At 36.5% G+C, this 24,766-nt stretch overlaps 1 protein-coding gene across 1 annotated transcript in view; it reads left to right on the forward strand.

Annotated features, from left to right (window-relative positions):
* Positions 1–243: 243 nt before the first annotated feature.
* Positions 244–24,766, forward strand: part of CDKL3 (cyclin dependent kinase like 3) — a gene marked incomplete at its 3' end in the record, with an annotated part of 38,351 nt that continues 13,828 nt past the window's right edge. Inside the window, exons 1-7 of the mRNA XM_081134470.1 lie at positions 244–328; positions 629–811; positions 4,188–4,382; positions 10,534–10,712; positions 16,808–16,920; positions 18,626–18,765; positions 23,590–23,678. Coding sequence (XP_080990596.1) covers positions 317–328; positions 629–811; positions 4,188–4,382; positions 10,534–10,712; positions 16,808–16,920; positions 18,626–18,765; positions 23,590–23,678 — 911 coding nt within the window. The 5' untranslated portion in view covers positions 244–316. The remainder of the gene's footprint in view (positions 329–628; positions 812–4,187; positions 4,383–10,533; positions 10,713–16,807; positions 16,921–18,625; positions 18,766–23,589; positions 23,679–24,766) is intronic.

Consider the following 24,766-nt stretch of genomic DNA (forward strand, 5'->3'; position numbering starts at 1 on the left):
TTCCGGTCTTGCGCACTAGGTTCGGAGCGCGAGGCCGGCGGCACCGTTGCCATGGTAGTGGGTGGTGGAAAGCTTGCGGGGCCAGCTGCCTGAGTAGGGCTGGGACTGCGCGGGGCCGGACTTTCGGGACTACAGAATGGGCTGAGGCGGTGGCGGCTGCCCGGACGAGGTCGTCTGCCGGGCGAAGGGTGCGACCCTGGGCCGGGACCCTAAGACATCTGCTTTGAGGAGTGGGCGGGACCGAGGTTTTCTTCGGTCCTGGGGACTAACCTGTGGGAGACTGCAGTATTGCGGGAACCTCATATTTGACGCAGGCATGACAGCAAGTGTGAGGATAACCTCCCTCCCCCTTGGTGGATTGTGACGTGTAGTGAAGGAATCTTAAAATTTAATGTTGATGGGAATAAGCGAGGCAGCGGGAGGCTCCCGAAGTTCTCCTGAGGGCTGGAGCCCCACAAGGGCACCTTACTGCCGAGCTGGCAGTTTCCAAAGACAAGTGGTGTCTGTGGAAAATATTCCTATTTTCCCTCTGTTTCTATATTTTAAAGTAGGAGTTTATTGTGGAAATACGTTACCCAGCTTGAATAATAAATAAAGTAAAAATGTTTAATTCTTTATTTCTATGAAGAAGAAGCCGGGCTTAAGAATGGAGATGTATGAAACCCTTGGAAAAGTGGGAGAGGGAAGTTATGGAACAGTCATGAAGTGTAAACATAAGGATACCGGGCAGATAGTGGCCATTAAGATATTTTATGAGACACCAGAAAAATCTGTCAACAAAATTGCAACGAGAGAAATAAAGTTTCTAAAGGTTTGCTTCTTTTCCCTTAATTGCTCTGTAAGTCGAAAGAGAAATAGTTATGGAAAAAAATTATATAAGGAATATTTCAGTTAACACGTGTATTAAGACAGATAATAGAAAAACAAGTGTGATACCCTAATTGTCTACATTTTGTAATTTTATAGTGATACCAGATATATGTGTGTACGTATAACATAACAAAAGCTATACCAAATATTGTGAAGTAATAATTCAGAAATATCCATGTATAATACTTAATAAAAATGTCTGCATTGTGCAAGGCATTGTTCCAGATGCTCAGACTAGAAATGAGACTATAATGAGGTAAAAGACAGTACCTGCTCTTCAGGACTTTTATTATTTAATCAGAAAGACAGGAGGACATATAAAATAATACTGGAATAAAAAGTGGCTCATAATAAATGCCAGGTGATTAACGCAAAGTCCTGTTGGGTAGGGATGGTTTCTTGGAAGAATTGGGACATGAATTTGGCTTTAAATGATGTGTAGAATTTATGTGAGAGGGAGAAACTATTGTATTACAGGTTAGCGAAACAGCTTAAGCTCAGAGAGGCTAAAGCAGGACAATTATAAAGAGCAGAGTGGAAAGGACAAGAGCAGAGACATTTGCCTGTAGAATTGCTTGTATTGAAATAGAGATGGGATTAGAGAAGTAAGTTGGAGGTAGGTTTTAAAGTCTCATCTTTTGGACTAAGGAGTTAAGATGTGAATTTGTAAGAGGATGAAGGTTTTGAATTCAGAGTAAAGAAACTCTATAAATATAAATGTGGCACTATTTTTTAGAAAAGATTGGAGGACTCAGAAGAAAAATAGGGAGGTCTATTATGTGAGTTTAATTCAGGAATACTGGTAAATGTTGTGAAGGCCCTTGCTGGAATCCAGCAAGTTGAATGGAAAGTAAAGTTAAAACATGATATATTTCAAAAGAATATACAAGAGAGTCTAAAAGGAAGTGGAACGGAAGGAGTCACAGGTATCTTTGAGGTTTGGTCAGTATTATCATTGATGAAAATTTGAAAGACCCCAAAGAGACATAGTTTGGGAACTAGTTCAGTTTTAGAAATGTTGAATTTGAGGTGACAGGAGTACGTTAAAAGATGACCAGTGGGCTCTTAGAGATGGGGAACAATATCAGGAGAGATCAAGGCAGAAGATAGGATTTTGTTCAGTTATGACAGGTCAACCCAGGGGAAGGAAAGAACTCAGGAGTGCGAAGGAAGGAGCATTAGCATCCCTTGGTGACTGAGTACAAAACTAGTGATTTAAAAATACTTAAATATATATGTATTTTATATATTGGGATTTATCTAGATGCATTAAAGTTTATGATTTTGATAGTGTAGTCTAGAGGTTTTATGCAATGAAGAAAACAGATACTCTTGCTCATTTTTATCTGATCTAAAAGTAATATTCTCTTTCTTTGTAAGTGTATATTAGATATGATAGGTCAATTTGCTTTCTAAATAGAAGAAATATATTAGGCGTCCGTGGATTGTTGGAACTGCTCTATTTCTAGACAGTGAAAAGGAAAGTTAAAGTCAGTAAAGATGTTATAATTTTGTGTAAGATACCAGTCCTTATCCTGAGGACCTAAAATATAATCATACTGTTATGACAACTATTATGCACTGTAAGTAAGAAATCTGATTAGAGGAACACCTTTTCCCAGGCAGTACTTTAGCTCTTTCTTCAACTCTGTTGCATTTAAGCTGATTATTTTTTTCTATTTAATAATTTTTAAAAGCCAAGAACACAGGGATGATTTTGAAAATGTACTTAACTATACAACTATTATGCAAACTATTTTGAGACATCTTAACTATTCTTATTGGTTTATTTCTTATAGAATTTTTAGTTTAATATAATTCCACAAGAGATTTCTTGTATTAGATAACATTCTTAGTCTAAAAGGACTGTCATAATGACATACTTTGAACTAAATTTTTATCTTCTAGAATTTCACTAAATAAATGGCAGTAATTAGTGAAACCATCTGTATAAAAGGTGTCTAGTAATGAAGGAAAACAAAAGCAAACAACTTGAAAAGGGGTAATGGAGCATTTCTAGGGGTTTCATGGGAGAATGTACCTGATTCCTTACCTGAGTGGATCCTCCCTCATGCTTATTAACTCCCATTAACCCTTCACTGCTTTTACCTTTAAAATAAAGACTGCATAGAAAACCCATAATTTTCCTTAGTTGGAAGATTAATACTGTAGTGTCCAAAAGCAGTCATTTCTTTTCACTACTGCCAACATGCTGTCCCTGCAGTACTCTGGCATCTTGCCCACCAGGGAAATTGGGAGCAAAAATAGGAAAGGCATCTGGCACTGTATTTTGGCATGTTTTTCTATTAGTCATGTTTTAAGGATTGGTTTATGTATTAATACAGATAAGCAGAAAATTTGATATTGTCCCATCAGAATAAAGGCAAATAATTTTCATAAAAGTATAGTTTTCTAATGAATCCAACATTGAAAATATACCCTTTAATTTTTAGCCAACTAAATAAATATTTTTGGTAATTTGAAAAAGTTAAATATTTGAGAGAGTTGATTGTAATTAAATCAATGTGTAAAAAATAGAATAACCAGCATAAAATATTAAAATGTCATTTATTTCCTAAGCTGATACATTCCATTTTTTATATTTTGAAATTATTTTAACAGTAATTAATACCAGTCTGAAAAAATGTCTTGTTGCTTAATAGAATAATAAATTATTATTTTATTCTAATACAATAGAATAATGTTTAATAGAACATAAATGTACCCACAAATAATTATATATCTATGTAATGTCCTTATGGCTATAAAGTGGTATTTCATATATCTGGAAGTTTATAGCTATTCTGAGACTCTTTTGTTACAGCGTGATGAATTTACAATATCCACCTGGAACTTATATTTTACTCAAGAGTTTAGGACCAAACTCATAGAATACTTAATTTATATAAATTCAGATCACATACTCAGTAACATTGAAATTCATTCTCATTTGAAGACATAAGGACCTTTTAAATTTCAGATGTTAGATTTAATGACAAATCAAGTTGAAAGATAGGAAGACATCTCTTAGCAGCATGCCAAATTGCGTTATAGTACATTAAATTATTTTAATAAGCAATCAAATGCTAACTTGAAGTAAAGCAATACATTTCCCTTTGTTCTATAAATAATTATGAAATAGATTAACATTTTCTTAAAATAAGAATGTAAGCAAATCAATTGAGAAATTTCTGTTGAAATGCATAGAGAAAAAGAAGCTGAGAATATTTTTTCTTTTTAAAATGGTATAGTTGTTACATGTTCAAATTACTGTGCATGAAATAATTTATTAAAAATCTTGTTTCTTTTGTCAATAGCAATTCCATCATGAAAACCTGGTCAATCTGATTGAAGTTTTTAGACAGAAAAAGAAAATTCATTTGGTGTTTGAATTTATTGACCACACAGTATTAGATGAGTTACAACATTATCGTCATGGACTAGAGAGTAAACGACTTAGAAAATACCTCTTCCAGATCATTCGAGCAATTGAATATCTTCACAATAATAATGTAAGTGCTTCAGGGTAAGCCAAACTATAGGATGTGTGTGAATGATAAGCACCCTTTAAAGATTGTTCTGTTTTTATAAAGGCTGTTAAAAATTATTTTTCTGTACAATATTGGCACCCTGAAAATAGATTCACTACCTTACAATTTACTTGCAGAGAACCAAAAAACATAGTGAGCACACAATATTTATAATTATAGGGCAGACCAAGTATGGGATGCTAAAGGAGGTATTAATAGTTTGGTATGGAGGAATCAAGAGTCAAGTGGGGCATATTTTCTTAGAGAAAGTATATTTAGAAATGTTGAAAGCTAGCCCAGATGAAGGGAGGTTCGAAGCAGGAACTGGAAACTTCCTACCTTCAAGTGAATGGCAAGTGAATGGGGATGCCTTTTGGGGGAAGAAAGAAGACATAAGGTAGCTGAGAGAGATAGAAACTTGTTTAACTTATGAAAAGTCAAGAAAGGAAAGAAGATCAACCCTTCTGACTTTTAGTGCTGCCTTTAGCATTACCGAGTATGTATTTCGCGCAGGAGGTTATTATGGAGATATTTTGTTCCCACCATGAGCTCTACTTTCTGAAAAGTTAGATATATAATCAGGAAATAACAGTAAAATCTTCAAAAATCGTTTTATTAATAAGCGATATAGGCAGAACATCTATATATTACAGGCTTTTTAAGACATCCTAATTTCCAGTTTTCTGTCTTGCTTAATAGTTTATCACATTTTTACTGCTTTGAAAAATATGGTTGTGATAGCAACTGGAATTCAGATTGTAATTTCCTTACCAGCTAGATCCATGGGGAGGCAGTGTAATTCAAAAGTTAAGCGCACCAGTCTTTGAAATCAGACTACCTTAGGTTTTTCACCCACCCGCTTATCTGTGGATAACCACACAACTTGTGTAGTTCACAACTTGCACAGTAAAAGGTGGCAGCCCCATTACTCTGTGGCCCCAAGAAAGTTATCTAACTTCTCTGAGCCTCATTTTCTTTTTTTGTTTGCTTGCTTGTTTTTGTTTTTAGTGCTTTTTAATATTTTTAAAATTTATGTTCAAAATATTACAGATGTCCCTTTTTCTCCCCAGTGACCCATTCCACCCTACCCGCCCCTCCCCAGTCCCTCTCCATACCATTGTCCGAGTCCTTGAGTTGTGCACATATGCATATAAGTTCTTTGGTTACTCTCTCCCCCTCCACCATCCCTCTGAGATTCATCAGTCTTATCCATGCTTCCGTGTCATTGAATCATTTCTGTTCATCAGTTTATTAAGTTCTTTTGAGCCTCATTTTCTTTATCTGTGAAATGATAGCATAGTACCTCACAGAATTTTTGTAAAGATCAAATTAGGTAGTAGGTATAAAGTGTTTAGCACTGTATTAGGCACATTTTAAGTGCTCAATAAATAGTGCTAGTAGGGAGTCAGGAATAGTCATGTTATTGTATTCCTATAGCGCCTTATCTATAGTAGACTTTAAAAAGGTTTTTTGAATAAAGGGAGATATCAGTATGGGCTAGGCTGAGAGTAGAAGACTTCAAAGAAGAGCTAAAACTAAAGTAAGTACAGTTTTGAACTAAGATTTCACTAGAAGAGGAAATACATTCAGATGGAGTACCTCCATAATAGAGGCAGACCTGGGCAGGGGGCTTCAGAGAGTGGTAATAAGTGCGCTTACAGAGACCAGGCAAAGGGAGATAAGATTGCACAGGTGCCCTGGGGAGAGGTTTTCCAGAGCCTTGAAATTCATCCTGAGGAGTTTGGGCTTTTTCCTGAGAATACTGGGAAACCGTGGAAGGTTTTCAGCATTGCTGAAACATAGGATAAAGACAAAACATTATTTTGGCAAGAGCGGAGGATAAGTATGGAGAGAGACAGGGAGATCAGGTGAGAGCTATTGTGACAATCCAGATATGAATTGGTAAGGGCTTGGACTAGCATAGTAACAATCAGAAGGAGAGGAAGAATGGCAGTGGGAGAGGATGGAAATACTTCAGAAGAGAAATGACAGGATTTGGAAATAACTTAGATATGAGAGGGATGCAAACAGAGGGAGAAATCAAAGATAATTCTAAGATTTTTAATTTGAAAGCAGAATTATGGTTTCATTGGCAGTAACTGATTTTAGAAAGGGGAATTGCTTTTAGATATATTGATATATTTTAAGGGACAATGAGAACATTTTTTTTAATGTCTTTATTAATTTCGGAGAAAGCAAGGGAGAGGGAGAGAGAGAGAAACATCAATGATGAGAGTCATTGATTAGTTGCCTCCTGCACACCCCCTACTGGAGATCGAGCCCACAGCCGCAGCATGTGCCCTGACTGGGAATCAAACTGCTATCTCCTGGATCATAGGGCGATGCTCAACCACTGAGCCATGCTGGCAGGGCACATATTTTCTTTAAAAAAAAAAATGTTTTTATTGATTTTAGAGAGGAAGGGAGAGACAGAGAGAGAGAGAGACATCAATTGGTTGCCTTCCGTACTCACCCTGACTGGGGATTGTACCCGCCACCTGTGCTCTTCCCAGGAATCAAACCCTTGACCATAGTGCACAGGACTATGTCCAAACAACTGAGCCACACTGGCCAGGGTTCTTTGAGTATCTTTAATGTGGCCTCTGTGAAAATTAGTTTTCCATCTCTCAGCGTTTGTTGTTGCTGTTTGTTATTGTGGCTATTGGTTTAGTTACTTTCCTGAACTAATTCTGTAAAGTCTGTATTCTTCATCATGTGTAACCACTGAAATCTCTGCTCAGCTAGTTTAGTGGTTAGCTAATGATTGGAAGCAGATTTCCTCAAATGCCTGAAACCAATAAATGTCTCAGCCTTATTTACTGAGGGGCTCTCTCTGTGTATTGGGACATGCCTTCAATGTTCAGGCAGATAGTTTACAACTCTGCCTTAGCCTTACCCTCCTGCTTGTGCAGAGCCTGAAAGTCAGCCAGAGGTGAGAGCTTAGGACCATCTTGGGTCTTTCCTGGACATGTGCACAGCTCTGTATGTGGCCTTCTTGATTCTCAGGAGTATGTTAGAGCTTTTCAAACCCTTTATGGACATCTCACTTCCAGCCTAAGAATTTGGTCAGCTTGTTTGTCTTATTATAGCTCCCTCAGAGGAACATAATGTTAAATAGTAGCTGTTAATTATTTCTCACAAAGGCCCCAGGAAAAAGGTTGTTTGCACTGGGCAAGTGCTGAGTTAGTGACCTGGCAGAGAGGTTAAATAATGATAGTTACCTGGGAATGGGGCTTTGGAGGAGATAAAACCTTGTTGATTTGGGGGCATTATTGGTTTATAAGGTTACCAGGAACTGGGGAAAGGGGAGTAGAAATAGGGCAAGTTAAGAATACCACTGGATCATATAGTTAGTTAGTTTTAACTTTCTAAAAAATATGTTTTTATTGATTTTATTAAAACATTGCAGAGAGAGAAACATCGATCAACTGCCTCCTGATGCCCCCTACTGGGGATTGAGCCCACAGCCCAGGCATGCGCCCCCACCAGGAATGGAACTGGTGACCTCTAGGTGCATGGGATGACGCTCAACCAACTGAGCCACACAGCCCAGGGCTTGTTTAACTTTTTAAAGAAACTGCCAAACTGTTTTCCAAAGTGGCTGTACCATTTTACATCCCCACCAATATATTCCAGTTTTTCCACATCCTTTCCAATATTTTTATTTTGAGTACAGTTATTCTGATGGGTATAAAGTGGCTTCTTATTTATTTATTTTTTAGTAAAACTGTCTATTCACAGATGACATAATTATCTATGTAAGAAGTCTATGGAATCTACAACAAAGTTAATAGAACTAATCTGTAAATTTACCAAGTTTGTAGAAGTCAATCAATATACCAAAATTAATTGTATTTCTATGTATTAGCAACAAACAATCAGATATTGAAATTTAAAATACCATTACAACAGCATCAAAAAAATGAAATACTTAGGGAAAATCTGACAAAAGATGTACAAGACCTATACACTGAAAATTAAACATTGACGAAAGAAGTCCTAACCAAATAGAAATACTCTGTTTATGGAGGGCTCAATGTGATAGTGAGAGACCAAGGAGGATGTTGTCAGAAAATAGAATTTTAAAAGTTGGGATTCAGAGAGTGCTTGGTTCTCAAGGATAACAAGCTTCTGCATGTAGTTGTGTTAGTTGTTGAAAAGAGTGAGAATATTAGGGTATCGACTGAATGGACCTATCTGCCCTACATTTAGAGCGCTGAGGAGGAGGGTGATGGATGCATGGTGGGCAGAATGTGCGAAGTGGTATCTTAATGTGCTTTTTCATGTCTATTTTTGTTTACATTCTATCTTCAGATTTTGGCAGAGTGGCTGGCATATAGTAATCACTCAGTAAAAGTTGTGAAAGTAAAAATAGATCAATGTAGTTGTATAGATGGCACCTTTAAAATGGGTCATTAGCGCCCTGGCCAGTTTGACTCAGTGGTTAGAGCATCTGCCTAAATACTGAAGGGTCCCAGGTTCAGTTCTAGCCAGGGACATGTATCTCGGTTGTAGGCTTGATCCATGGCCCAGGTTGGGGTGCGTGCGGGAGGCAGCCAATCTGCATGTCTCTCTCACATCAATGTTTCTCTCTCTCTCTCCCTTCCACTCTCTGAAAAGCAATGGAAAAATTTTCCTCGGGTGAAGATTAAAAAACCCCAAAGATGGTTCATTACCCTAAGTTAATTTTTTGGCCATTTGTGGAGGGAGACTGAGGCGGAGCAAGATCCAATCCCAAAGAAATAGCAGTAAGTTATATAAACAAGGAAAGATCCCACATTTCTGTCACTGAGGTATTTTCACTTGTGCTCTGATACTTTTCCAGTGATGAGAACATACTTCATTCATTTGATAAAGTTTTTAAATGCCTTTTTTTTTTTTAGGCACTGTACTGGACTCTGGGAATATAGTTTAATCAAGACATATATCTTGCCTTCATGGAATTTACAGTCTAGTGGGGATTAGAAACAAGTAAACAGGCAATTAATAATATAGCATGACAAATACTGTGATGGGGATGTGTAGAATGATGTGAGAATAAATAGAAGGAACATCTCATACAAACATCTAAGCTGATACCTGAGGAAATAGTTGGCCAGGCAGTTGGAACAGCATCAACAAGTGCACAGATGAAACAAATCCTGGAAAACTGGGAAACTAATATGCTAGGAAAAGAGGTTGTAGAAGGTTGAGAAGGTGAGTAGTGTTCAAATCTTATAAGGCTTTACAAGCCGTTTTAGAGAGTTTCAGATTTGTCCTGTGGGGTGGGGAATCCTTGAAGGATGTTAAACAGAGAAGTGACATGATCACATGTGATTTTAAAATAGTACTGTGACTTCATTGTGGTCAGTGGATTGGAGGGGATCAGAGTGAATGCAGGGAGACCAGTTAGTAGTGTAGTAATTTTCAGTGAGAGAGAGAGAGAGCTGAGGGGACTTGAACTAGAGAGAAAAATAGGTAGGTTAAGAGTATATGGGAGCTATAGGGAGAAAAATACCTTGGTTTCTGGCTTGAGACATGGGTCAATGTTGGTTCCAGTCACTGAGCTAAAGCACTGTCGAGAACAAATAGGTTTGGGGGACATGATGCATTTAGTTTTGGATTTGCTGTGTGGGACTTCTTGTGGAATTCCACTCCTTGTGGAAACCAGAAGAGATATCTAGAAATCGAAATTAGACATAGAAATTTGGAAATCATCAGTATATGGATAGTTACTTAAGTGATAAAAGTAGATAAGGTTGAGATGGAATAACCAGTTGTTAAGAAGAAGCACAAGAGAGTATGGTGTCCCCATAACCAAAAGAAAGTGGTCCAAAAAAAAAATGTCATGGGGTTAAAGGGAAGGTAAACTTTTTTCATTAAGTTCTTTTGATTACTTTTCCTTTTAGGAAGGTGATTTACCTTGTTAGTATTATACTTGTTCTCTTGGCTTCCTTTCATTTTGAGATGATGGTGGGGCAAGAATTGAAAATATATAACTTTAGCTTTTGCATTGTGTGGTTAATCCTTTGCATGCTATAAGAAAATAGCTTTACTGTCTTAATTAACTAGATTTTCTTTGTAATTTCTCTGAGAGATTCTCTAGATAATGAAACTTTATTTTAATGTATTGCATCTTCTCTTTGTTTTTTAGATCATTCATCGAGATATAAAACCTGAGAATATTTTAGTATCCCAGTCGGGAGTTATTAAACTCTGTGATTTTGGATTTGCACGAATGCTAGCCGCTCCTGGGGACATTTATACAGACTATGTGGCCACACGCTGGTATAGAGCTCCAGAATTAGTATTAAAAGATACTTCTTACGGAAAGTATGTATATTTTAGGATCTTGCCTGGCCTTTCCTATCCATCTCTTTTTTTCCCATGGTGAATCTGTCACCCCTATTACTGACACCCTCGGCCTTCTGCATCTGAGTTGGGTTTAAGAGAGGGACACCTCTACATAGAACAGAGAGACCCTATGGGCACCTGCCATGCTGGCTATTGTTGCCATGCTTGCCCTCTTGGGCTAAGTAACCGCAATCCCAGGAGACCTATACAGACATCCCTCAGGTTGTATCCATGCTTGCTTTAGTGCCCCATCCTTGGCAGAATTGTCTTCTCTGCTTGTTTAGCCTCTACATTATACAAAGATTTAAAAATCATTTACCTCACTTTGCCAGTGTTACTATAGGAACTGACAAGTTTCCTATTTTCTGGAATATGGCACCCCCTTTGCAAAGACTGGCAAGTAATAATTTTTGAAATTATACTGTTCTAGATGCCTCAAAAAGTAGCATGGTCTCAGTTTATTGTAAAACAGTAGAAACAGTATATGAAACAGCAACCTAATGTACAAATAACGAATCTCGAAGAACATAAAGGGACCAAGTTGTGCACCTAATACGACAAATAAGGAGGATAATTCTTGCATGCTTTTCCTAGAAACCATTATTCTGTTTTTATAATAATTTCTTGCCTCCCCTACATGCCCCAACCAGAGATTGAATCTCCAACCTGGGGATGTGCCCTGACCAGGAATCGAACCTGCCACCTTTTGGTGTATGGGATGATGCTCCAACCAACTGAGCCGCACCAGCCAGGGCAATAATATCTAATATTAATGAGTACTTACTTTGTACCAGAAACTGCTCTAAATGCTTTACTTGCATTAAATCATTTAGTTTTCACTACTGTTGTCCTCATTTTAAACAAAAAGACACTGAGGCACAGAAAGGTAAGCTAATTTGCCTGAAGTTACTCCAAAGTACCTTTTCTACTGTACTTACCACTGATGCCCTACCCAGACCATCTATCTGCCTTGTTACTTTATCTCTATAATGGAAATAATAACAGGACCAGCTTTGTAGATTTGTTGTGAGGATTAAATGATTTAATGAATAACAAACATTAAAATAGCCCTGGCCAGTGTGGCTAAGTGGTTAGAGTGTTGGCCCGCGCACTGAAGGGTCAGTTGCAGGTTTGATTCCAGGTCAAGGGTTGGGGCATGTGCAGGAGGCAACCAGTAGATGTGTCTCTCTCACATCAATGTTTCTCTCCTTCTCTCTCTTTCCCCCCCTTACACTCTCTCTAAAAATCAGTGGAAAAAATATCTTTGGGTGAGGATTAACGAAACAACACAAAAATTAAAATATAGTAAATTCTAAATAAATGTAGCTGCTGTAAAAGCTGCCCCAGCTTATCCTCTCTTCACAATGTAACTTATATTCCTTTTCTGATGCATCCCCCAGTCCCTGTTCCTTGCCCCCAAATCATACCCCTTTCTAAACCTCCTTGTACATGGTAAGTTTTGGTCCAGTTAATATTTAATATGGCCTAGTTCTATTCTAGCTATTGTTCTTTAAAATATTTATTGCTGAAAGATAAGTTTCTTGCGGAGAAGTATAATCTCTGTACTCCACAGAACCAGCATTTCCTTGTACATGGCAAGTTTGGATTCTGTAAGGCTTCACATTGTGTTTAAAATAAATTTGCTCATGAGTGTGTTTTTAAAATCTTTTTTTGTAAAACAAAATATAGATACCAGAAAAGCCCACACAACAAATGTAGAGCTCTACCGCCAGATCAAAAAATAGAATTTTGTTGACCATCTCAGAAGACCCTCCATGGGCCCTGTTCCAATAACAACACTTTCCTTTCCCCCAAAAGTAACCATGATATTGACTTTTATTATAATCAGTTACTTTACATTTCTTTATACTTTATACTTTTATCACCCAGAAGTACATTTATTTAGTTTAGTCTTTTTAAAAAATCCTCATCCAAGGATACATTTTTATTAATTTAGAGAGAGAAGAAGGGAGAAGGGGAGAGAGAGAGAAACATCGATGTGAAAGAGAAACATCAATCAGTTGCCTCCTGCATTTGGCCCAGCTCGGGCCAGGGATTGAACCTGCAACCCAGGTATTTGCCTGATTGGAATCAAGCCCACAACCCCTCGGTGTATGGATGGTGCTCCAACCAATAAGCCACACCTGCCAGAGCTGTTTTTATTATTATTATTATTATTATTATTATTATTATTATTATTTGAGAGAGAGAGAGAGAGAGAGAGGGAGAAACATTGATTGGTTGCCTCCAGGATACACCCTGACTTTGGATCGAACCTGCAACACAGGTATATGCCCTTACTGGGAATCAAACTGGCAACCATTTTGGTGTATGGGACAATGCTCCAACCAACTGAGCCACCCAGCCAAAGCGATAGTATGTTTCTTTTTATTGGTAAAAAAATTCCATTGTATGTATGTATGACAGTTTATCCATTCACCTAATAAAGGACATCTTGCTTGCTTCCAAGTTTTGGCAATTATGAATAAAGCTTCTGTAAACATTCGTGTACAGATTTTTTTGTGGACTTAAAAATTTGAATTAATTTGGTAAATACCAAGGATTGCACTGATTACTGGATTGTATGGTAAGACTATGTTTAGCTTTGTTAGAAGCTAGCAAACTATCTTGCAAAGTGACTATATCATTGTGCATTCCCATCAGCAATGAATGAGAGTTCCTGTTACTCCACATTCTCACCAGCATTTGGTGGTGTCAGCGTTTCAGATTTTAGTCATTCTAATAGGTGTGTGGTGGTATCTATCACTGTTTTTATTTATAATTCCCTGATGACTTATGAGCTTCAGTGTCTTTTCATATGCTTACTTGCCATCTTCTTTGGTGAAGTGTCTGTTCAGATATTTTATTATTTTACCCAATGAAAAGAAAAATTTTTTAATCCTCACCCAAGGATATTTTCTGTTGCTTTCCAAAGAGAGTGGAAAAGAGAGAGAGGGGGGATGGTGGAAAAAGAGAGAGAGGGAGAGGGAAGGGGAGAAACATCGATGTGAGAGAAACACATCAATTGGTTGCCCTCTGCACACGCCCCAACTGGGGCCAGGATCGAGCCCGAAACCAAGGTACATGCCCTTGACCAGATTTGAACCTGAGACCCATCAGTCCATAGGCTAATGCTCTAACCACTGAACAAAACCAGCTATGGCCTATTTTACTCAATTTTTAATTTGATTGTTTGTTTTCTTATTGTTGAGTTTTAAGAGTGCTTTATATATTTTGGATACAAGTCATTTATCAGATACATGTTTTGCAAATATTTTCTCCAACTCTGTGACTTCTCTTTTCATTCCCTTAATGTTTTTCACAGAGCAGATATTTTTAATTTTTAAAAAATATATATATCTTTATTGATTTTCAGAGGGAGAAAGGGAGAGATAGAGAGAGAGAGAAACATCAATGATGAGAGAGTCATTGATCGGCTGCGTCCTGCATGACCTCTGCTGGGAATAGAGCCCCAGACCTGGGCATGTGCCCTGACTGGGAATCAGACCGTGACCTCCTGGATCCTAGGTTGATGCTCAACCTCTGAGCCATGCCTGGCCAGGCTAATTTTTAAAAATATATGTTTTTATCAATTTCAGAGAGAGGAAAGGAAAGGGAGAAAGACAGAAGCATCAATGATGAGAGAGAGTCATTGATTGCCTGCCTCCTACACACCCCTTACTGGGGATTGAGCCTGAAACCTGGGCATGTGCTATGACCAGGCATCAAACCGTGACCTCCTGGTTCATAGGTCAATGCTGAACCACTGTGCCACATCGGCAGGGCTTAATTTTTATTTATTTTTTGCTAATCCTCACTCGATATTTTTTCCGTTGATTTTTTTAGAGAAAGTGGAAAGGAGGGACAGAAACCTCAATGTGAAAGAGGCACATTGATTGGTTGCCTCCTGCACGTGCCCCAACTGGGGCTGGGGATTGAACCTGCAACCCAGATATGAGCCTTTGACCGGGAACCAAACCCACAACCCTTCAGTGTGTGGACCAATGCTCTAACCATTTAGCCACACCAGCCAGGGCTGTTTTAATTTCAGTGATGTACCACTTACCAGTTTTTTTCTTTTGTGAATCATGCTTGTGGTGTATCTAAAAATTCATCCCCAAACCCAAGGTAATCTAGATTTTTTCCCTGCGTTATTGTTTAGAAGTTTCATAGTTTTGTATATTACAGTTGGGTCTATGATGCATTTTGAGTTAATTTTTGTGAAAGGTTTTTAATTTTTTTTAATTTTATTTATTTATAGAGGAAGAGAGAAACATTGATTTGTTGCTCCATTCATTGGTTGATTCTTATATGTGCCCTGACCAGGGATTGAACCCACAACCTCGGTGCATTTAGTACTGTGCTCCAACCAACTGAGCTATCTGACCAGGGCTTATGAAAGGTTTAAGGTCTATGTTTAGATTCTTTTTTTTTTTGGCATATGGATGGTCAGTTGTTCCAGTATCACTTGTTGAAAAGACGTTCCTTTCTCTACTGAATTGCCTTTGCTCCTTTGTCAGAGATTAATTGAGTATATTTATGAGTCTATTCCTGGGCTCTATGCTGTTCCCTTAATCTACTCGTCTGTTCTTTCACCAGTCCCACGCTGTCTGGATTATTGCAGCTTTATAGTAAGTCTTGAAATCAGGTAGTGGCTTTCTTCTGACTTTGTTATTTTTCACATTGCATTGGCTATTCTAGGTCTATTGCCTTTCCATGTAAATTTTATAATTAATTTATCGATATGTACATTGGATTTTTATTGGGATTGCACAACTCTATAGATCAAGTCGGGAAGAACTGACATCTTGACAATTTTGAGTCTTCGTATCTACAAACATGAAATATCTCTCCATTTATATCTTCTTTGATTTCTTTAATGATCATGCTTTTTTCACTTGAGAGTTTATCTTGGAGATCATTTTATATTAGCACACATAGACCTATGTCAACCTTTTTAATAGTTGAATAATATTTCACTGTGGTTGTACAAAATTTTATATGGCCGTTTCTGTATTGATGAATGTTTAGGCTTTTTTTTCAATATTCTTCTACCACAAACAGTGTTGCTGTGAAAATTTTATATCATTTATCTTTGTGTATAGGTGTGAGTAGATTTTTTTGATAAATTTCTAGGAATAAAGTTATGTGGTCAAAAGTATGTACATTTTTATTTTGGTAGCTTTTTCCAATTTTCCCTCCAAGAAGCTGTGTAGGTGTACACTCCCAGAACTGTACATAGGAGTATTCATTTTCCATAGCCAGCAGTTATCAAATCTTGCAACTTTTAATCAGTTATATCAGTAAAAAAATATAGCTCATTGTAGTGTTTATTTATATTTCTTCTGAATGTGATGTTAGACATATTTTGAAATCTATTAAAAGCCCCAGTGATATAAACTATTTTTTAAAAAACTGATTACATAGAAAAAAGTATGAATTATGGGTGACTCACAATATGTTAAGATAAATAAATGAAATGTAAGTGGTCAATGTTTGAGATTTTTAGTTTTTCCTTTTTAATACAAGATGATTTTATTATTCAGTTCTAATTCATAAACTATCATAATGTTATTTAAGTGTCTGAAACAATTTTACAATTACAGTTTTTATCTGGACTGCTACATGACTTCTCATGCAATTTAAATATAATCTATTTAATGATATTAGTAAAATGTGATAATATTTAATGTATATCCTAAAGTTGGCATATGCTATTACAGTGAAAATTTAAATATTTTATTCTTTTTTTGATATGTCTTTATTGATTTCAGAGAGAGGAAAGGGGATGGAGAGAGAGAGAGATGGAAACATCAATGATGAGAGTCATTGATTGGCTGCAGCCCGCAACCCGGGCATGTGCCCTGACTGGGAATCGAACCCTGATCGCCTGGATCCTAGGTCGACACTCAACTGCTGAGCCATGCCCGGACGGGCTACAGTGAAAATTTATAAATGATATCACTTAACCATTCTTTTTTCTTTGTCCTTAACTTTATTTTAAAAGTTTTTTTTTAGAAAAGATATTTTATGTATTTCTCTGTGAAAAAGTGATTTATTCTTATCTGTTTCAGACCTGTGGATATCTGGGCTTTGGGCTGTATGATCATTGAGATGGCCACTGGAAATCCCTTTCTTCCTAGCAGCTCTGATTTGGATTTACTTCATAAAATTGTTTTAAAAGTAGGTAGGTAGGTATTACTGAAATATATTCTTGAATGCCTAAAATATTTCCAGATCAATTTTGCTTGATTTTCAAATTTAGTTTTCTCATTATAAGAACAGGGAAGCAGCTCAGCCAGTGTGGCTTAGTGCTTGAGTGTCAACCCATGAACCTGGAGGTCACTGTTCAATCCCAGGTAAGGGCACATGCCTGGGTTGCAGGCTCGATCCCCAGTGGGGCCATGCAGGAGGCAGCCAATCAATGATTCTCTCTCATCATTGATGTTTCTATCTCTGAAATAAATAACAAACAAACAAACAAAACAGGAAAGCATATTGTTTTGATAGATGGCAGCAAATGGATGCCTTGAGCTGATAAAGAAAGTAGAAAATTCTTTTCTGTTTCTACAAATTATATATTTTTTGCCAGGATGCAAATAGCTAAGCCTTATGTTGATGGTCAATAATAAGAGAAACAGTACTATAGGAATCTTCTTCAATTTTTCTGAAAGTTGTTTAAAATTTTTGGCTTCTATAAATATTTGTATATCTCAAAGAAGACTTTTAAATAATAGATTTAATTTAGATGCTTTTTAAAAGCACTTGGAGATAGAAAGTCAATTATTGGCTGAGAAAACTTTTTTTTTACCATAGTAGATAACCAAATAGCTAAATAACTTATTAAAAAATATATTTGATGATAGCTGAATTATTTGATTATTTGTTTTGACTGTGCAAGCATTTTGATGGATAGCCTTGCTCATGGAGTTTCAATTATTTGTTTACATATGAATGAGGATCTGGAGGAGCCCTTTTTGTGGTGGGGAAGCTATACATAAATATGTAATTACAGGATCATGAGGAAGGTACTGTGGACAACTATAAAAACTATAAAATCTGGATAAATACTGATTAAAGATACAGTTCAGAGCCTTAAAGCATCACACTTTTTTGTGTCATCTTTAAAGTTCCGGTTATGAGATAAGTGTTAGAAGGAACCTTAGAGATGATGGGATCAATTTTGTCATTTTACAGATAAGGAAACCAAGGCACAGAAAGGGAGATTTGCCCAAGGTCACAGAACTAGTTGTATAGAAAAACTGGTACTAGAACTTAGCTCTCTCCACTTCTATTTATAGTTCTACTACTACTCTGTAGCCTTGTTTTTTCTTTGCAATATCTAAATAACTTTAATATGTTAGCTTTTCTGAGTAAGGATTTTTTGATGAACACTTGCTAGTTAAGTCATTTAGACACCCATATGGAAATATGTGAAAGTTTGTACTTGCTTTTCCTGATAGCATTATATATTAGGTATTACATGCTGGGAAAAGAAGATGAACCTGGTTGCTGTACATGCTCTACTGCCTATGTGCTTTCATTTTTATGCTATGTTCAGATAGTTCTTTGTTCAACTTCAAAAAATCAGAAGAACGCGCCCTGACCAGTGTTGCTCAATAGTTGGAGTGTCAGCCTGTGCAATGAAGGGTCTTAGGTTCTATCCCTGGTCGGGGCATGTGCACTGGCTTTCACTCTCTCTCAAAATTGGTGGAAAAAATATCCTTAGGTGAGGATTTTAAAAACCCCACAAAACAAAAAGTAAAATTAATTAATTAAAAAAGTAATTGTTATTCTCTCTTTTTAGTAACATAGTAAAGCCCACATAGCAATTTGATTATTTTGATTGGAGACTAATTTCTGTGTTTTCTTATATATTTTTCTCTTTTCAGGTAATTTGACACCTCACTTGCAAAATTTCTTTTCCAAGAGTCCTATTTTTGCTGGAGTGGTCCTTCCTCAAGTTCAACACCCCAAGAATGCAAGAAAAAAGTACCCAAAGCTAAATGGATTATTGGCAGATGTAGTTCATGTATGTTAAGAGATTAAGATTTATTTCTGGGAAATTTGCATAAATTGTAATGCAGTTTTAGGATATTCAATTCAATTTTAAAAGGATTTGTAAAGTAATGGTATCTGTTAAAAGTTACTATATTCCTATCTTTGTGTTTAGCTCAGAGAAAGTAAAATTCCTAGACTATTAGAACTGAAAGCCCCCTAGGATAATCCTGTTTATTATTTCCAGTTTGTCCCAATTTTAATGATAATTAAGGATAAACTGAAAAAATTCTAAGGGCTTACCCTTTTTATCACCACCTTTTAATAACCAGTCTACCCAAGTTAGGGATCTGTTCCATGTACAGTGGTATCCTAAGGTATCTACAAGGCATTGGCAGCTGCAGTTGTAATATTGTTTGAAGACACACCAATGCTAAAATACAACTTGAATTGGAGGGAAAAACATTATTTTAAAATTAAAATTTTATTTTAAACTAGGTAATAAATATACCAACACACTTAATACAAAATTCAAAAGGTAAGAGAATTTAATGTGGAAAAGTAACTGTTTTTTTTTTTAATCTAGCCAATTTCTTTTCCCAGCGTCAACTAAGGTATCTTATTTATAATGTATAGCCCTTAAAAAAAAAATGGTTACCTAAATTTCAAAGCAAGCATAGTCCAGTGTTTCTAAAACGGGGCTCTGGAATCACGTAGACTACATTTAAAACCCAGCTCTTTCACTTATAAGCTCTGTAACCGTGGGCAACTCATTTAATCTCTGTGCCTCAGTTTACTGGGCTCTAAAACAACATTAATAGTATTTATTTTCTGGGGCTGGAGGATTAAAGGAGCCAGTGGTAGCAATGTTCTGAGCACAGGGCCTTGAATAAGCTGTCAACAAATGTTCATGTTGTTGTTGTTGCTGTTATTTAGATAAACTTAGATGTGTGTAATATCTAAAGACTATTCTTGAAGGGAAAAAAATATTTTATTGGTTCCTGGACAGAAATAGAGTTTATTAAGGATCAGATTTGTTTACTACATTTTCAGTTTAACTTATTTTTTTATTTCATAGTTTTAATTAGGCAAACAGTATACAATGATTATAGAAAAGGTAGAAAACACATGATAAAAAGAGAAGATTTTTCTAACTTCCATAATCCAGAAAAAATTACTATTAATGTTTTGGTTTATATACTTACAGACTTTGACCAACCAAATATATGCATAGAAATTTACACTTTTTAAGTGCTGCCTCTGGCAATAGACCCAATACATGTAAACCTCAGCTCTAACACTTTCTAGCCATGAGAGTTGTGGTACAATGGGAAATTTATAGTCATGTGCCACATAACATTTTGGTCAACCACAGACCACATATATGGTGATCCCTTAGGATTATATTGGAGCTGTCCTATTGCCTAGTGATGATGATGTCATAGCACAACTCATTACTCATGTGGTTGTGATGCTGGTGTAAACAAACCTACTGAGCTGCCAGTTGTATAAAAGTATATTATATACAGTTCTGTACAGTACATAATACTTGATAATAAATGACTATGTTACTGGTTCAGGTAAAAAAACAGAAATTTATGCTTTGTAAAAGGTATCATACTTGACATACTGCTATGTAACCTGTTTATCTTTACTTAGCATTATAATATTATAAACATATTACCATGTTAATAAATATGAAACTACATCATAATTTTTAATAGTTGCATAGTATTTCATTGTATGAATTATAGTTTATTTAGCTGATCTTGAAACTTTGGACATTTGTTTTCAGGTTTCTGGGTTTTTTTTAATCCTCACCCGAGGATATTTTTTCCATTGCTTTCCAGAGAGAGTGGAGGGGAGAGAGAGAGACATTGATGTGAGAGAGACATATTGATTAGTTGCCCCCGGCACGCACCCCGACCAGGGCCGGGGATAGAGCCTGCAACCGAGGTGTGTGTCCTTGGCTGGAATCGAAACCAGGACCCTTCAGGCCAAGGGCAGATGTTATAATTTTAAGAAATATTTGCTGATTTAACAGACTAGAAATAGTATCTCTTTTTTGTTGTTGTTAATCCTCACCCAAGGATATTTTTTTCATCGTTTTTTTTTTAGAGAGTGTGGAACGGAGGGAGGGAAGGGGAGAGAGAGAGAGAGAGAAACATCGATTGGTTGCTTCCTTCATACACCCCAACCAGGGCTGGGGATTGAACCTGCAACCCAGGCACATGCCCTTGACTGGGAATCGAACCTGGAACCCTTCCGTGCGTGGGCTAACGCTCTAACCACTGAGCAGCACCGGCCAGGATATAATATCTTTTTTTTTTTAATTGCACTTACATCATTACAGGAAAGGTTGAGCATTTTGCTAATATTAATTGTTCATTTGTATTGCTTATTTTACCTATTTGTCATTAGAATATCTTTTTTTCATATATATTTAAAAATGATAAGAATAGTAGTCTTTTGTCATATATATTGTAAATAATTTTTTTCAACTTTAATAATTCAGTGATTTGGAATATCACATTTATCACAGACAATGCTATGCATGCTAGGGTCTGTTTCTATGTCATTGATTTCTCTCTTTATTCTAGTATAAGTACCATTTTGGTTGATTATTATAACTTTAATACATCTTAATATCTGGGGTAGAGCATGTATTTTTCCTAGATTTAAATTTTCTAAACAACTTTATTGTGGTTTAATTTATATACAGTAAACTACACATACTTAAAATGTACAATTTGATGAGTTTTGATAGATGTATATACCTATGAAACTACTACGACAAGACACATAACATTTCCATCACCCCTTAAAATGTCCTTGTGTTCTTTTGTAATCCATCTTTTCCTCCATTCCTATCCCCAGACAACCACTGATTTGCTTTGTCACTATAGATTAGTTTACATTTTCTAGAATAGTATATAAATGGAATCACACAGTTTGTCCTTTTTTGTGTCTGGCTTCTTTAACCCAGCATTATGGTTTAGAGATTCATTCATGGTTTTGAATGTGTCAGTAGTTTATTCCTTTAATTGCTGAGTATTATTTCATTGTTTGGGTTTATCACAGTTTTTTATCTATTGGGGTTGTTTTCTATTTTGGGCTAGATAAAATTGCTATGAACATTCATGTACAAGTCTTTGTGTAGAGGTATATTTTTCTCTTAGGTAAATATCTAAGAGTGGATTTAAGGTATGTGTACGTTTAATTTTTTTAAAATATTTTTTTATTGATTTCAGAGAGAGGAAGGGAGAGGGAGAGAGAGATAGAAACATCAATGATGAGAGTCATTGATTAGCTGCCTCCTGCACACCCCCTGCTGGGGATCTAGCCAGCAACCCGGGCATGTGTCCTGACAGGGAATTGAACCTCGATCTCCTGGATCATAGGTCATTGCTCAACTGCTGAGCCATGCAGCTGGGCTGTATGTTTAATTTTTAAAGAAACTGCCTGTTTGTTTCTCAAAGCATCATGTTTTACATTTTCCAAACTAGAGCATGTATTTAAATTTTCTGAATTACATTATTCATAGAAGGACTAATTTGTCTGCCTCTGATAGGCTATGACTTGCCCAAATCTTTAAGCATTTTTGTTAGTAAGTTTTATTGATGGATTACTATTATGTTTTAAAATAAACACGCATGCTTAGCTAGTTGCAGTTTGAAGGATCTGGGTATTCCCGCATCATGAAGTAAATAATGGACTCAATTTCACTTTTGAGTCAATTTTTTTATTGTAGTAAAACTCACATAACATGAAATCTACCCTCTTACCAAATTTTAAAATGTGTAGTACGGTATTGTTAACTATATTCATATTATTGTATAGCACATGTCTACAACTTCTGTGAATCAATTTAAACATATATTCTTAAATAAACAGAAGTATAATATTATATGCAATTACCTTGAATTTTCTGGATTTTAATTCTAGCTTTTTTTACTTATGAGATTTTAGACAAACTACTTGACCTTTTTGGGCCTCAATACCCTCATCTATACAATGGGGATAATAATAATCCCTACCTCGTAGGGTGGTTTTTGGGATCAAGTGATAGGAAAAGGCTTCAGAGAATGTTGTGTGGTGCTCAGTGAGCAGCAATAGCCTTCTAGAGAAAGAATGAAAATTATAAGGCAAATGGCTTTTATTCACATTTATTTTTTAATATTTTGATTAGAGAAAAGTGTTTTATTTATAACTACAGTTACTTAGTTGTAAGTGGATTCATTATGTGCAACTTATTATCCAAAACCCTTCCATTGTCTGTTTTTGTTTTGTGGGGTTTTTTAATTTTAATTTTTGGTTGTTTCTCTACTCAATTGTAGTACTCCCCAGAGGGGAACAAATGAGCTGTACAAATAATGGATTATTGAAAAATTTGGGGCTTGTATATTTGTGAAATTGTATTATGCCATAGAAAGAGCACTGGATTTGGAATTAGACAATGTAGTTAAACTTCTAGTTTGGAAAATAACTAATCATGCTTCTAGCTCTGTGAAATGGAAATGATAATCCATGAACTTTCCATTTTCTGGGCTGATTAGTAGGAGCTAATTAATTTCTGCTAATTCCAGCAGAAAGAGACTGACTTCTGTTTTGACTAGAATCATAGGACATTTAACCTGTAATAATGCTTTGTAAGTATAAATTTCTTAGGGAAATAAATGGCCAGAACTCACTGTCAGAAATTCCTTAGGTGGTCTAATTCCATCTTTTGAAGAACGCTATTAGCTCTGGGTAATTAATTACTTTTATACTTGTCAAATAAATTTAACTTTTGCCTCGTAGAGCCCTATTAAGAGCTTATTTAACCATAGAATCCTTTTTCCCTTCCCCCCCTTTCTAGGCTTGTTTACAAATTGATCCTGCTGAGAGAATATCATCTACTGATCTTTTGCATCATGATTATTTTACTAGAGATGGATTTATTGAAAAGTAAGCATTTTGAGTGAGTGTAGACTTCTTAGTGTTTTGTATTAGGAAATTTACTAGCATGAAAATTGCTACATAGGTTAATGTTAGACAACAGAAAAATTCAATTTAACAAAAACTTATTACATTCCTGTGTTGACTAGGTTTATGGTAGACTTACAGGTGTCATGGTAAAAATTCTAATAATAAAAATAATTGCTGTTAACATACATTACACAGTTATTATGTCCTAGGATGTGTGCTAAGCTCTTTACAAACATTTTCAATGGCCGTCATTGGCCAGAAATAACATTAAATAAATAATTGGTAATCTCTAGCTTTATTCTCATTTGGACCTCTGACTCAGAATAGTCTTATTTTTCCTCTTGTGATAGCATCTCTGATCTATATATTAAAATTAAGATTAATAGCCCTGGCTGGGTAGCTCAGTTGTTTAGAGCATTGTACTGATACTCCAAGGTTGTGGGTTCAATTCCCAGTCAGGGTATATACAAGAAGCAACCAATAGGACTTCTGGTCAAGGTGGCAGCGTAGGTAAACGTGGTATTCAAATTCTCCCACAACCACATAAAAAATACAACTAAGCTACAGAACAACCATCATTCAGAATCTCCTGAAATCTAGCTGAATGGAAGTTCTGCAAATAGGCCTTTAAAGAAGAAACCACACAGACTGATAGAAGGGACGAAGATGCAGAACAGGCTGGTCCACATCCATGTGTGGCAAATAAAAATCAGGAGGCATATCAGGTCCCCACTGAGGAGCGAGGGGTCCCAGCCCCACACCAGACCCCCCAGCCCAGGGTTCCAGTGCGAGGAGGATGAGTCCCCATAACTTCTGGCTGTAAAAACCAGCGGAGATTGTGGCTGAGTGAGACGGAGGGCTGCTGAAGTCCCAGATATTTCCTCCTAAAGGGTCTGCTCATGGACTTATTCAGACTCACTCCCTCTGAGCTCCAGCACAGGGGCAGCAGCTTGAAAGGAACCAGGGACATATGAGAAGGACCTGAATTGTCTGGCATCAAGGTGAGAGCTGTGGGGCAGCTTCCTGGCAGACAAAAGTGCTTGCAGAGGCCATTGGTCCTTTTCTGA

The sequence above is a fragment of the Miniopterus schreibersii genome (assembly GCF_964146895.1).
Source record: "Miniopterus schreibersii genome assembly, chromosome: 4".
NCBI lineage: Eukaryota > Metazoa > Chordata > Mammalia > Chiroptera > Miniopteridae > Miniopterus > Miniopterus schreibersii.